General features: G+C 36.7%; 1 protein-coding gene across 4 annotated transcripts in view; it reads right to left on the reverse strand.

Annotated features, from left to right (window-relative positions):
- The window catches only part of LOC148309220 (nucleolar protein 4), a 217675-nt gene extending 213266 nt beyond the window's left edge, over nucleotides 1-4409 (reverse strand). For all 4 annotated transcript variants that reach the window (XM_088260482.1, XM_088260484.1, XM_088260481.1 and 1 more), the window contains exons 1-2: nucleotides 4245-4409; nucleotides 2991-3671 (exon numbers count right to left, since the gene is read on the reverse strand). In XM_088260482.1, the coding sequence (XP_088116608.1) occupies nucleotides 2991-3524 (534 nt within the window). In that variant the 5' untranslated portion in view covers nucleotides 3525-3671; nucleotides 4245-4409. The remainder of the gene's footprint in view (nucleotides 1-2990; nucleotides 3672-4244) is intronic.
- Nucleotides 4410-15821: the final 11412 nt, after the last annotated feature.

The following is a 15821-nucleotide window of genomic DNA, read 5'->3' on the forward strand; positions in this document are numbered from 1 at the left end:
TGTTCAGGCCCGCGGCGCGCCTCTGTCGCGACATGATTAATAATCGCATCCGACACGACGCACACTGCCGCAGCCGACGTGTGTGGACGCCGAGTGCGGACACCCCACACGGGCAAGCGCTAGGGGTGTAGCTCGCCACTAATTATAAACATTATTATTATTCCTATTTTTTAATGTATTAGTTGTTAAATCCGCCTCCGTGGTGTAATGGTCAGCGTGTTTAGCTACCGTACTGGAGGTCCCGGGTTCGATTCCCAGGGGGGGTGAAAATAAATATTAGTGAGTTTTCACTGTAATATTCATTTAATATTACCCTGGACTGGTTCCTGAAGCACAAGAGTGATCACCTTGCCTTCATGTAAGTAATGATCAAGATAACACTGCGTCAATTCGATGCAGTGCCCTATGCACCATTGGGTGCGGATAAGGGTTATAATAAATAATAAAGTTGTTAAATCAATCACAGATTTTACGAGTCTACTAAGTTGTATTTTATTTTTAGGAGAAACAATTGTCAAAACAATAAATCTTATTATATTTTTAAACTTTAAAAACGATCTCCTGAGAAATCAATTTTTTTGAAATATGACGTTGTTGAAAGGAGTGAGAAGTGTGAAAAAATTATGAGGCGAATGTAAGTGGAAAAAGGAGCAGAGGAAGACCGAGAAAAACATGGCACGATCAGGTATGCCAAATACTTGAAAGTGGTCAGGTTAAGAGTCGTAACAATCGGCGGGTATGTATGAGGAGATGCATGAACGTGGAAAAGGCGAAGAATGTTTGCAAAGACAGAGTGGTGTGGCGTTCTATTCTCTCTGCCTACCCCTGCGGGGAAGCGGCGTGATGGTTAGTTAGTTAGTCTTTAAAGTTTTATTTTACTATATAACTACCAATTAGTTCGCCTTCATAATGTCATGGCTTTTTAATTCCCAAACTATATCTTATAAAGATTTTTTTTTCAAATATGAAATAAATAAACAGAAAATAAGAGCGCTGCGTCCCTGCGCGCCCCGCTACGGCGTGCACACAGCGGAGAGCGGCTGGCACCAATACTAGCGGGCACCGTACTGTGCGCTGTGGGGCCCTGTAGCGAGGTAGGTAGGTAGGTAGGTAGGTAGCGGGTATACTCTGTACTGAGGACACACGCGCCGACTACCGCTCGCGGGACCGCCGCGCGCAGCGCCGCCGCTAATATACTCAGACTGACTATTTTATTTATTTATATGTAGATTAGGCGATTAATTTATAGAACATCATTTTTATTTAAATATTAAATATTAAAATCCAGCACTGATTTTTATATGTTTTTTTTGCATTACATAACATAAATTCAAATACAAAAAAAATATTAATAAAATACAAAAATGAATGCAAAAAAAGATCCCACAAAGGCATGGCCTATGTGTGGGTATACAATATAATTTAGTCATAGTAAAGGGTATAGGTTTTATAAGTAGAACTAGAATAATAGTGTTAATATAAAATTTTATACTAAATTGTATTTTATTATAAAAAAACACGTGAAAATAAAATTTATGATAATTTTTTCGCCTGGTTGTGGCATTTTCAAACTACATTTACAAACTAATCACCAGAAAAATCAGTCACAAAATCAATCGGCCCCAGGGTAGATTTTTTTAAACTTGTCGATAAATATCAACATTTAATAAATAAATAAATGCCTTTTATACGTAAAAAATTTAAAAAAAAAAACAAAACCATAAAAAAAACTGTAGTATATCCTTACAACCAATAAACATTGAGTATAAGTCCCTCTCCAAGCACAAGAGGTTAGTCACTTTTTTGGAGAGGAAACTGGTTGAGATGTGTTGAGTTAGTGAAAATGTCTAGTTAATAAATAAAAATGTTTAAATATTTTTGTAACAATATATTTTTTTAAATAACCTTAAATGTATCATCACAAAAGGTTTTTTACTCGCACCACGTCAGCCTGCGGGTTCGCAGTGCAGTGTTACGAATCTACAGTTTGTAATGAGTAACAATCATTATGTTATATGTACAGCATATTTTTTTCGCCTACTGACTTTACACTTTATATTATTTGATGTACAATACCTGATCAAGCCATGTCTCTGCCTCCCTCATCAAATTCGCTTAGTAAATTTATTTCTCGGTTCTTTCCTTACTCATTTTTTCACATTACCCAAACTATCTTCACTCATTTGCTTTCTTAATTATTATCTAAATTAATAAAAAAAGCGCGTAAAAAGTCTCAAGATATTATCATCACACCCCTATATAAGTGCAAGCAGTGAGCACATACATCCACGGGTGTGCAGAGCTAATGCGGAGCTTCACCTTTCCGCGGCTGCCGGGTCAGCCCGTCCCAAACAAAGCTAATTCCCGCGCGTGCACACATCCTTCTCGCCGGCAAACAATACTCGTGCCTACCGCACAAAGAAACCTAACATAATCACTACTGCGTTTCAGAACTCTTATCAAATCTTAATCTTTTTGACTATACGCCTCAAATCTATCCGTTCGATTGGCGAGCTCGGAATATATCTGTGGCGAAGTGCGTCCGTGCGGATGTACTAAGTTCTTAGTATACGGACATTATTAAAAAAGGAACAAAGCGCGTCGTACAGTAGAATATTGCCGTTTGATAAGGCTTGGTATTTTTTACGCGGGCGCAGAAACTCGAGACGGCCTTCTCCCGTCGGGCGTCGAGTTGTGTGGCGTGCATTATTAGTGTGGGAGGCTGACACACCTCGCGCCGCCTGCCGCCCTAGTACTTCGACCACTTCGGACTTCGGACCCGCAATCCTTTAGGATTCCGCCCGCCCGCCGACATCGCGAGTCGAGCGGACTTTTTTTGTCATTTTCCCTCCGGTTTTTAAAAACTGTTTTCGCACGATGCCACCCATGAAATTATTTTTTCACATTTCTTCTATTACTTTAATTGTAGTTCCGGTGAATTTGAACACTTAAATGAAACTAACTAAATTATGTAATAAACTAAGTCTTACCTTTACTGGAGCTGTTGGTACATAGAGAGCGGGATCCCCCGAGGATCCCGAGCACCTGTCGATCGATTCTTGGCCTCCATCCACGTCCAGAGCGCTGTATCTGCAGATAATTCCATCTGCGGGCTTCGCGTCATACCCCGATGGCTGTCCGAGATGAAATCCTTTAGCCTTCACCCAGAACCTGAACTTTGAACTGTCCGAGCTGTGCACATCCTCGCCCCTGAGCGCCTTTAGGATTCTGTTATACTTGCGAAGAGTGATCGTTTTAGTTTTAGCCAAATCTCCGTACGCTTGGATGACCCACGGCTGGTAAGCCGCGAAAAGGTCCTCCTTTCCATCTCCGTTCGGGACAATCTTCGGCTTCTTCGAATTATTGTTGTTGTGCTCGGAGACTGGCTTCGACGCTTTGGCAGCGGTTGCCGATTTCCTCTTGGAAGCCTTTTTGGGGGGAGCTTTCTCTTTTTGTACTTCCTTGACAGCTTCTTGGGTGATTTTCTTACGAAGTCCACGATCTGATATCATAGCTGCGGCCATTTTAACTCACTGTCAAATAAGGTCACTGCACATTGTTTTGCAAACTGCAAACATTAATCGAAAGTAGGTAGTCGATATCACTGTTTTCTTATCAAAATTATTCGCTCACTTCGGTCACACGCACAACACTGAACTGTGTGGCAATATCTAGAGAGAAAAATCGAAAATCAAAATAATTGTCACAGTAAAAACTGGGTTATACGTGCAATTGTAACCCCTTGTAAATTTATGTCCTAACTGAGTGCTCAATAGGCCTTTGAAAATGCCGCCTCTGTAGTACACCTGGGTGTCGAGCGAATGACCCGCATTTAGGACCAAGCTTACTATAATTATCTCCGAAATAAAATAAAAATTCATAAATGAATAATTAATTTTGTTAAGGTATTCAGAAGTATAAAATAATCTTCTATATTTTATACTTCTGTGAATCGAATGAGAAACTGATAAGATAAATAGATGATATGTACAAAAAAAGCCAACAGGTGGAAGAAATGCATAAAAATATAATTTCTTATAAGTTTTGTTTTCACGATTTTTCTCTCTATGGGAAACAAATATGTGTCAGAAAAAATACTGCTTAAAAGTTTGAATGAAGATAAAAAAAAAAAGAATTTTAAAATTACAAATTTCCTAATTATCCTTTAAATCGAGTACTAGAAAGGAACCAAATCGCACGGGGTGAAGAAGATAAATGTTACGAGGAAGATAAAGAAACAATACTTTTTTTTTGCCAATACGAATGCGTCGACGGCGGGCCGTCCCCTTCTCGGCGGTATCGGGGTGGCAGGAAAGCGAGGAGGTCTAATCTACTACACGAGTAGTACAATATGTATGGGCGACCAGGCACGCGCCCCGTACGAGCGGCGCAACGGAACAATCACGACTGGGGCACTATCGGCCCGCTGAGTTAGGGCCCGTGCAGAAGAGCTCAAATTTTCGATACAGTCGCGCGCTCCCTCCTCAAAAGGTAATTTCATTTAGTGCTTCACGCTTCTCTCCGAACGCATCGAGATCTGCGATACCTTTTACTCGGTGTAATAAAATCTTCGACTACTGAACGGAGCTCTTGCGTACAGAAGACCGGGTTAATACGGGCGGCTGTGTATCGCGACCATCCCGGTGTCAGTTCGGCCGGTACACACTTGGAAAGTTAGTCGTTCAGTAAAGAAACGTAAAGTAAAAAATAATTATTATTGTTTTATCATTTAGCTCAAACTTGCTGTTATTTTTTATAAAAGCGTTAATTTTACTTCCTCTTCTATATTTAGTGGTCGAGTTCGGGACCGGGCTTAATGCGAGTGGCTGTTTACTGCCGGCCCGTTCTGGGTTCCGGATCCATTTAGCATTGCGGCGCTCTATAAGAAGGTCATATGTGCTATCAGGAGCGTGTGTTATGATTCTTTAAATCCCAAGGTCTTTTTGATACCCGAACTGTTATTTGACTTTTCTTCTGCTCGGCGTAAAGTCGACTTAGCGCAGTGGGAGAATGCTTGCGAATTTGAGATTTTGTGCTCGATTTATTTTCTGAAGTAGCAGACATCGGTATGTATTTTACACCAGCCCTCATCATCCCGTTTATCATAAAAATGACTCTCGAGACATGGTATTCAAAACATAAATAAAATTTAAAAAATAGATAATGGAAATAAAACAAATTTAAAATAAAACATTTAGCTGTCCTTGTTTCGTGATGATTTTGACTTGTTTATTTTTTTTTTAAAAAATAAAGAATATTTCCTTTATAAAAATGCGTAATTAAAATATTAGGAAAAATTCGTATAAAATTTTTTTTTTCGCAATTTTTTTTTTTTTTGCAAACTTTGCAAATTTTATAGACTGGGAGCTGGAATTACAGAATACAGTTGACGAATTAACTACTAAGTATGTATGGATAACTTTAAGTTTTCTTTAGGAGTTTTTTTAACGACTTTGGCATTTTTGAACGGGACGTCTATCAGTATTCGGCTGTCCAAATTTAAAACACGGTAAGGGACATTTTTTGTAGTAGGTTTTTTTGCATTTTTGGACTAAGTAGAGTCTACTTAGTCCATAAATGCAAAAAAAACCTACTACAAAAAATTCCCTTACTGTGTTTTAAATTTGGACATCCGTATTGTCAGGAAGTTAATGATACCGAAAAAAGTGTTTTTTTGCTGAAAAAATAAAATGTTTACTTCAATATGTAATCAATGCTCAGAATTCACTTTCCATAGGGACGGTAAAATTACTACGAATTACTATACCTATCCTATAAACAAAAGTTAATAACTTACTTAAAATCAAGCTTGTCAGATTTCTGAAATGTTCAATCGGGACACCGGAATGGCCCAGCGCAGCGCAGTGCCCAACGCAGGCCAGTACACTAATGTGTAAAGGCAACTAGCCGCAACTCAAGTTGCGGCTGTTTGGCGTAATACGGCTCAAAGCATTCTTATAACTGGCCTCTATCATATACAATCGCAGATTTTGATCTATCTCTTTCCTTTATTGAGATATTCATTATCCTAGTAGCCGCAAAATTGTATTAATTTGATACATGTATTGGCGAAAAGCATCATTTTATGTTTACTGTAAACGCGTTTATCTCAAAACTACTGTTTTAAACTTGCGGCTATTTGCCTTTGCACATTAGTATGGTGAAATAAATGATAAAGTAATTCCTTTTAATAATTCTTCACAGCCAATCATTTTTAGACTTTTTTTTCCAACTATAATTAAATTAATTTTTTACCGGGACGTGGAGTGAACCGGCCAGTACATCGGAATTGGTGTGAACATCGGGACTGTCTGCATGACTGAAGATGGAAGCATAGCTCCCGAAACTAGTCGTCATAATAAAATTAACTCAAGGGGTAAAAAACAAGTGTTTTTTTACAATTTCATCATGTCTTACAAAAAATTTAATGCCTAATCAATAAATAGTTATATAAGTTCGTAGGATGACTGATAAAACTCCTTCATTTGGGGTCGTTTTTCCTCAAATTCTTCCTTCAAACGCACCAATAACGCCACTTACCTACAATCATTCTTTCTTTTCGTGGATTTTTTTTTTGAATTACCTAATGTCTAAGTGACTCTGAAATCTAGCTACGGCTTATGCAACACCGTTTATCATGTCCCTACTCAGGCTTCAACTTTATAAATTTCATAGCCTATGCCTACTTGTGAGTTGATTTACTCTTTATGTTTAAAGTTACTATAATTTCATGTAATTCATGAGTGAAAATTCTATTCTTTTCGTGGACCGAATGCAGTTAAAATGCGCTCTCTCAAACGAACATGCGACAAAACGTTGAGTTTTGTCGCACATTCGTTTTTCCGTGTCGTATGGTAAGCCTACGAATGATGATGATGAGATAAGCATTATTGATAAAATTAAGAATGATTCGAATGAGTAAAGAAAGCAAAAGTTAGTAATAGAAGCAGAGGAAGATTTACCATAATTAACTATTTCAAATACAAGGTGGACAGGTCTTGAGACGGAATAATCGGCGGGTATGTATTAGGAGATGCATGAATGTGGAAGAAGAGAATATGTTAGTAAAGACAGATTGATGTGGCGTTCTATTCTCTCTGCCTACCCCTGCGGAGAAGCGCCGTAATGGTTAGTTAGTTAGTTTAGTTTTTAATTATTCAATAATGATTAAATAACTACTTGAGGTCGAGGTTTGACCTCTAGGAACTCGTACAAATTAGCAGTGTTCAATTTACACAGTTCAATGCTAGTACGTGTATGTAACCCCGAGTGCCTTATCCATAATAATAATAATCATAATAATAATTGTTTTATTTAAATGGAGCCATTTTTACAAAATGTTGTCTTACGGGCGCTTTACATTTTTCTTATGTACCTACTGCTACTTACCGTAGCTGATATTTCTTTTTCTACCTTCTATTCCTCCACTATATTTTCCTCCATACAGCATTAAGGGGATATTCGCAAAGACAGAACTCATTCGCCGATCAACCGCCGAAGAGGTAACACGCCTTCTACGCCCGATTTTGTTCAAGAATGTACTCGTATCTGTATTGGATATTTTTTAGAATATACATAGAAAAAATATTTTTTTTTTTACCTCCTTACGTTTCCATAAATCTTTTCTTTTTAAAACCATATGATTATTTCGAAGAAAAACTTATTTTTTCCATACATAACGGTATTTTAAGAAACAGGTTAAACAAATTTATGGAGCGAATGTAGTTGGAAAAAGAAGCAGAGGACGACCGAGGAAAACTTGGCACAATCAGGTATGTCAAATACTTGAAAGCGGCCGGGTCAGGAGTCGTAATAATCGTCGGGTATGTATGAGGAGATGCATGAATGTAGAAGAGGCAAAGAATGTTTGCAAAGACAGAGTGGTGTGGCGTTCGATTCTCTCTGCCTACCCCTGCGGGGAAGCGGCGTGATGGTTAGTTAGTTAGTTAATCAATTACGTAAAATGTTACATGGGTATAGAGAAAATTAAGTTGCGACTTAACGAATACTGGGCCTTTAGTATTATGATGTATGCACTGTATTACAAATTTCTCGGCTAATCCGAACTTTTCCAAATCCGAACAGGCCACACCCCCAATTAGTTCGGATTTCCTGGATTCCACTGTATTTTGTTGAGCGAATTTTATTATTGATTTCATTCATTCATATTTGCTCTCTATGAGAAGCATATGGAGTCCACAAAACGCCTCCGGATTCATCTGTCGCCTTCCAGATCAGGTCCGAGTTCCAAAGTTCACATAGTTCACTCCTTTGAACTTGATTTTTCAGAAGAACGTTTTTAATGTTTAAAAATATAATAAAATGTATTAAAAATAAATATCAAGCCACTTACTGAACTTTTTACTGTGCAACAGATCTTTTTAGGTAAAACCTGAAGGTTTTTTCTCTATTTGAAAAATACTTAGAATATTTTAAAATATAATTAAACTATACCTTTTCTTCAAATGTCCGCCTCCGTGGTTTAATGGTCAGCACGCTCTGCTACTGCTACCGCTCTGCTAAGGGGGGTAAAATAAAAATATAAATGTTTTTTCACTATTGTATTTATTCAATATTACCCTGGACTGGTACCTGAAGCGGAGGGCTGATCACCTTTCCTTCATGCGTAAACGATCAAGATAGCACTGCGTTTATATGACGCAGTGCCTTATGCACCATTGGGGTGCGGATAAGGGGTTATATACCTTTTCTTCAAAATGAAAAAAACAACACTTTCATCTCTGTAGCGGGTAAATATTAAGTTCAAAATATGCCTCTTTTGCTGGGATATAGTACATTTTCTGGGCATTCCGCAAAACATGCACAATTGACAATTGACGATTTTTGATTTATGACGTTCTTGAAAGGAGTGAGCGACATGTGAACTGCCGATGAATTGTTTTTCTGCAGTAAACGTACTGGGCGGAAGGAACTTACTACTTCTACTACAATTACCAACACGCCGTCTCTCCGCAGGGGTAGGCAGAAAGGAGGGAACGCCATACTCTTCTGTTCTTGCATATACTCCTAGCTTCCTTCACGTCTATACATCTGGTCATACGCGCCCTCCGATTATATAGATTTTTGACATCATAAGATTTTAGGTTCTGATTCTTAGTCTTTTTAGCCGTCCTCGTTCTGTTCTCCCGTTCACATTTGCCAAATATACTTTCTTAGTAATTCTCTCGCTATCCATTCGTTCTACATGTCCATACCACCTTTAAGAATTTTTTAAATCTTTTCAATTAACTTTAGTTCATCCTTGCATTAATTTCTAATATCTTCATTTTTAATTCAGTCATGCAACGATTTTTTACACATTCGTCTGAGGGAACACATTTCAACGGCATTCAGTTCGCTTTCATCTTTACTACCTTCAGGCGGGAACCTGATGCTTTGAAATAAGTAATCTTGATTAAGGTTTGTTGGGAGGCATGCGAAGTACGTGGTCTAGCCAACTAAATCGCCTTTCTTTGACGGGAGTTGTCACCACGCTGCGTCCCTACATCGTATTCCTTCGTTCCACAAAGTCAAACCACCTCAGTTCTAAAATTCTTCACAGACATCAATATATGTGCAATCTGGTTACAGAAATGTTGAAGTCGGCTGGCAACGTCGCCAGAGGATATGGATCATCCCCTGCAATGTGCTGTTGGCAATACACAATGACGAGGAGCTCCACAAGCTGCTCTCCGGCGTGACCATCGCTCAGGGAGGCATCCTGTACAACATATTGGCCATGCTCCAACTCTCGAAGACCAAGAAGAAGGCGCAATAATGTAGCACTTTCCTTTTCCCAGATTCAGTCGATTGACAACGTTTCTTTGAAATAATTTTTTTGTCTATCATTATCTTGAAGTAGCATTTTACGAAAATAGCGCTATATAAATTATCCAAATTTATTATTTTTGGTTTTATTCTCAACGATCAGTGAACGGCTGCTTTGGGCCCATGTAAGGTACCACAGCCGTATATGATAATAGGAAAGATGCGTGCATTATATAGGCGGTATTTGGTTTTCATCGAGTATAAATTCGATATTCCGAAAACCTTTAAACGGTTGAATGCCCTGCCTCCAAATCCTAATGGCAGTTTTTTTTTTACGTTTTTGTTTTTGATTAGTAAATGCCACTATTTCTTAAAATCTATTGTGACATGTGTATAGTGCGAAAATGATACGGAACGCATAGAAGTATGTGTCGCAATAGATTTTAAGAAATAGTGGCATAATCAAGTAAAACTTGTATTAAAAATGGATATTTATTAACCACCGAATCAATTAATGAAATTCGTTTTTAAGGTTCTCATTTTCTATAACGTCCAAAAATTATTAAGCGAATTTAAGAAATGGAAGTGATGAAAGATTTTTTTTTATAAATGCAAAGAGAATAAAACAAAACATGTATATAACACATAAAGTATGTTAGGTAAATCAGATATTCTGCTGATTATACCTATGTTAGACTACATGCATAAAGAGAATGAAATATATAGACATCTAGCGGCATTCATTCAAACTGCACAGCTCTTTTTACATTCATTTGAAAAAAATTCTTTTACGGAATTTCAAAGATGGCGCTATATTTTACTGTACATTTGAATTGACGTTAACTTTTACTATAGGAATCACCTTATTGTGAAATAATAATAATGACAATAAGAGAATATATTTAAAAAAATGACATTACTATTTGGCCTGTAAAATATCGTTTTATAAAAGAGCATAAACATTTGGGCAACACCAATTCACAGTATTATTACATTATTTTACCTATGTATATTAAATTAAATCTCTGGATTATATTTCTTATTACATATATATTTTCTGAAGTAGGACTGCATTTGGTGCCGCCCGATATGTTCTATCACTTTGGTTCTTCTGTTTTAAATCAGGTGATTTTTCCTTTTACTCTTCTTATAAAACCATTCCGTTTGTCACTCTGGCGTCACATTGTTACGTACTCTTAGCTATCTATATACAGATAAATTATCATAACAGTTTTTCAGCACAAACATTTTACTCATAACTTACATGCTCTCCGGATACTTTTCTGCGATATTTGCCGTATCTACAAATTAGTCGATCCTACAAGGTCGAAGGAGTAATAAACCATTGGTTATATACGAGTATTGTTTAATTTATTGAATTTTTTTATTGTTTTGTAAAATTGTTACATCTTGTTTTTCGGTTCTTTAGGTATTCCTATATTTAGCCTAAAGGCTTACCGCATTAATTTTATTTAAATTGATGAACACAGTAATGACGATGCATATATTTTTATGGATACAAAATAATACAAAAAGCAACAATAAAAATAACAAAAATAAAGGAATAAAGCACCAAGACACCATTTTATGGGCTTTCTTCAGATATGCTGATAGGAAAGGAAGATATGAAATAAATAACTAAATAATTTTACCATTTACATTTGAAACGACGAACGATAATCTTCCATTGATTTTCCTGTAAATATCTATTGAAAATAACAAAACCGTCGAAAAATATGCGATCAGATTAGACATACTCGTACATACAGACTAATTACCGATACGTTTTACATAGTTTTGACATTAATAGATTTTATGCATATGTATATTGTCTATATAAGTAAGGTAAGTCAAAGGTCATGGTGTTTGAAAGAGAGAAAGATTTGACAGAATGCAAGATTATCGTGCACAATGAATCCCTAGAACAGGTGCAAGAATTTTTATATCTAGGAAGCATGTTCACAAGGGATGGAAAAGTGGATAAGGATATTGAGAGAAGAGTGAATGCAGGGAATAGAATAAATGGTGCTTTTAACAGAGTGATTGGGAATAAGAATATGTCCATGGAAGCCAAGCTAGCGGTTCACAACGGCGTGCTAGTACCGACACTAATGTATGGAAGCGAAACATGGAACTGGCAAAGGAAGGATGAAAGCAAAGCGAATGCTGTTGAAATGCGCTCCCTCAGACGAATGTGTGGAAAATCATTGTATGACAGAATTAAAAACGATGATATAAGAAAGGAATGTAAGGCTGAACGAGGAATAATTGAAAAGATTAGAAAGAGTTCTTTGCGGTGGTATGGACATGTGGAGCGAATGGATAGCGAGAGAATGACTAAGAAAATATATGTGGCGAATGTGAGAGGGAAAACAGAACGTGGACGACCGAAAAAGACTTGGCACGATCAGATCAATCAGAACCTAAAATCTGGCGGTGTCAAAAGTCTGCGTAATCGGAGGGCATGTATGACTAGATGTATGGATGTGAAGGAGGCTAGGAGTGTATGTCAGGACAGAAGAGTGTGGCGTTCCATCCTCTCTGCCTACCCCTGCGGGGAAACGGCGTGATGGTAGTAGTAGTAGTAGTAGTAGTAGTATATTGTCTATAAATATAATTTCAGCGTTTAAAATATCGCACAGCCTGGAACAAACGTACTTTTAGAATTATTTGTACTCATAAGAAATGTGACATGATCAATAGAATATTTAATGCTATTGTAAATACAGTATAACGTTGAGATAGGTACCGCGTTCTCGAAGGAACTTTATATGAGGGTAATGTTTTAAATTGTATTTTTGCATTTTAACTAGCGATAATGCCCGAAATGAGTCAATTACAATTAAAATACAATTTAAAAACATTGACCTCATATTAAATTCCCTCCGATAACGCGGTACCTATCACAACGATATGGGGGGGAGTTTACTAAAGTTTTTATTTTTAAATGCAATAAAATATGTTTTTAAAAGGTTTAGCATCAATGATGGTACTATTTATTCTGTCAGTTGTTACGATATATATACCTCTTTTAGTTCATGCGCTCCGGTCGTGCATACTTCAGGCCAAACAAATTGCACAATATTTGAAAACCGCCGCGCCACAGACAAAAACTCCGTATAACAGTCACTCTCCGTTCATGTAATGTTCGCCTGGTATTATTCAACTGTTTCTGTCGTAACTGGTCCGAAGAAACGGAGAAACGGAGAAACGGAGAAACGAATGACAAATAAGCGATGATAAACTTCCCACTCTCCCGTTATGTTATGTTCGCCTGGTATTATTCAACTGGTCCGAAGAACCAAGGAAAATCACTTCCGCTTTTCGGATTGTGATAAATCTAAATGTTTGTTGTTTATCAGTCTCTCTGCCTCCGCGCTCTCTCTCTCCGCGTGTTCATGCTGTGATCATCACAGATATCCAATTATTCAACTGTTTTAGGCAACAATAAAATTTTACGTTATTATTTTTAGGGGCTCTCCTCTTCTTCTGATCCAAAATCTAAATTGAAAATATAAATAAAGTATATTGACAGCGAATGTCATGAAAAAAGGAGACACATAATCCAATATTTTACCACACATCACATTGGTGGGCCGGCCATATGCATATTTGATTATCATTAGCTATAACGATTTCGAAAAAAATATAAAAGAAAAATAAAATATAATTAATAATAATTGGAATTATGCACGATACACGATACTATTTTTTGATATATTCATCTAAATCTCAGATGTACAAAAAGGCATTCTGAGACAATAGAATGGATGAACATATAATTTAACATACTCAATAAATAAAGGATTGTATTAGACTCGTTTTGTGTTTATAACAGCCGAAATAATAAATATTTTCATTCATCATTTTCTTTTGCAAAATTCACCTTCGTAAATACGTTGCTTTCGTAAGTTGGTAACGAATGACGTCACAGAAACGTCACAGACTTATTTTAATATTGGTAACATTGCTAAATTATTGGAGGCTCTATTTGTTGATGTCTATGTTAATTGAAAGAACACATACTTAAGTATTGTTATATATCTCTACTTATACTATTTATAGATTGAACCAGGGGCAACGAGAGAAATAAATGGTTACTAAAAAGATTGATTCATTGAGAAGCTCCCGCCGCAAAAAAAAATACAAAAGTTGAGGATTCCCTTATGTCAGGCGCTGCAGCGCACTGGAGAAAACGAAGTGTGTGTACCTACAATATGGTACCATAAATTGATGGACTTTTTAGAAGTCCATCAAGACAGTCAATATCCAATACTGATGAAACGCTTTTACAGTAATACCTAAATCCCCTTGGTTCCGCAAAATCATAATACCCAAGCTGAATGTGTCCCTTCTGTACAGGCTGAGGATCGGACATACTGTACTTGCATCCCACCTCAAAAAAATTTAAAAAATGTTTAAGTAAAATCATTAGTGTGGTCATCATTACTATGGCATGTATGCACTCAATTTTGGGTGCTTTGCCAAAAAAAAAAACGCTTTTACAGGTATAATAAGATTTTGTGTTGTGGAAAGGGGACTATATTTTATTAGACAAAATTATTTTATCAACTAATTGTTTCAAATATCAATTATTGCAATCGTCGTCGTCCATTCCAGATTTTCAGTCTTTTTTACCTTTCCCATATTTTTAAATTGGAGCTAACTGGAACAGAAAATTCAAATACTTCTCTAGAAGGGCAGAGAGAGTCGACGTGGCCAAGTGTTCCAACAGAAGGGGATAGAGAGCAAGCTGGGCCTGGCAGGATAGTCAAATCCGTCGGAAAACGATCCCGTATGATGAATATATGAATGAATTTAATTATAATTCATTTTAATTGAATTATAATATGAAATCGTTTTAAAATGACCTAAATAATTCGTCAGCGAATTCGATGTTTTTGGTAAATCTGTTGGATGGAGCACAGCTGAAATCATAATTTTAAGACGTGACGAACGGCTCTCGCACCGAAGAAAAAGAAATCGAATGAAGAAGAGCAATAAATAATTCCTCTCCGAGTACAAGTGTCAGACCTGTCCCAATTTTACCAGGAGAACATGAGAAGTAAGCGTAAGATTGCGTATTTATTGTACGTGAATACGCTTTAAGAGCAGGTTATCTCGCTCACACTTTTGTCTAAAATAAGGAGTAAGCGAGAAAGAAGCTTTCCAAATGATTTGTAAAACGAACATTCCGATTAAGTGTAGCTTAACTCTGCGCCGTGAGTACCCGGAGCACATGATAAACGGAGTAATTTGTCTAAGTAAAGCTATAACGGCGCGGCGGAATGGGCGGACTTGCTTGCGCGCTTCTTACCGTAGTGGCGTATGTTCTCCTGATACTATTATACCGGCAAGGCAACAGCCATGAAAAATGTAATGAAGAGGAAAACACAAATAAATAAATGAGAATAGTTGTAGAGGAAAGGTCGGTCGTTCAGTATTTTTTTTTGTGATTGTTTGATTTAATTCAAGAAATGAAATGAAATGTTTAAACGTTACCAAGTCTCATAAAAACTATTACTATTTTTGAGATTGCATTTATTTCATTGATAAAATAAATAAAATATTTTCGAATATAGAACATTTTAGTGACGTAACGTTTGTCTGAAATATTCGCAATACAATCCACGCGTATGCTCATGCTCGCCTGTTCTCCTAGTATGCTAAACCCACCTATTGCGAAATGTCTGCGAAACTTCTAAAATGAATTGCCAAAATACCTCTCCGGCTATTCTTTGCTCCTGGTATAAGTGACTTAATAAAAGGATCACTTTTCCTTTCAGCAAAAGTTTAATTTCAAAACTTATTTATTATAAGAAAGAGTGCATGAGAATAACTTTAACGTCGACTGACAATTTAAAAACAACAATATTTGTATTATGTAAAAAAGGGGTTCGTTTTTTATTTTTAAAAAAAAGTTTTTTTTTAAATATAAAAAAATGTAATGGAATATCCGATTTTTATATTTTTTATGATTTTCAATCAATATCTATAATTTCTCATAATGCTCATTTTCATGTTTCATTTTCGAACATTTATCGTCACTGAAA

Source organism: Brachycentrus maculatus, unplaced genomic scaffold (genome assembly GCF_059751285.1).
Source record: "Brachycentrus maculatus isolate JH-2025_06_01 unplaced genomic scaffold, ASM5975128v1 h1tg000136l, whole genome shotgun sequence".
NCBI lineage: Eukaryota > Metazoa > Arthropoda > Insecta > Trichoptera > Brachycentridae > Brachycentrus > Brachycentrus maculatus.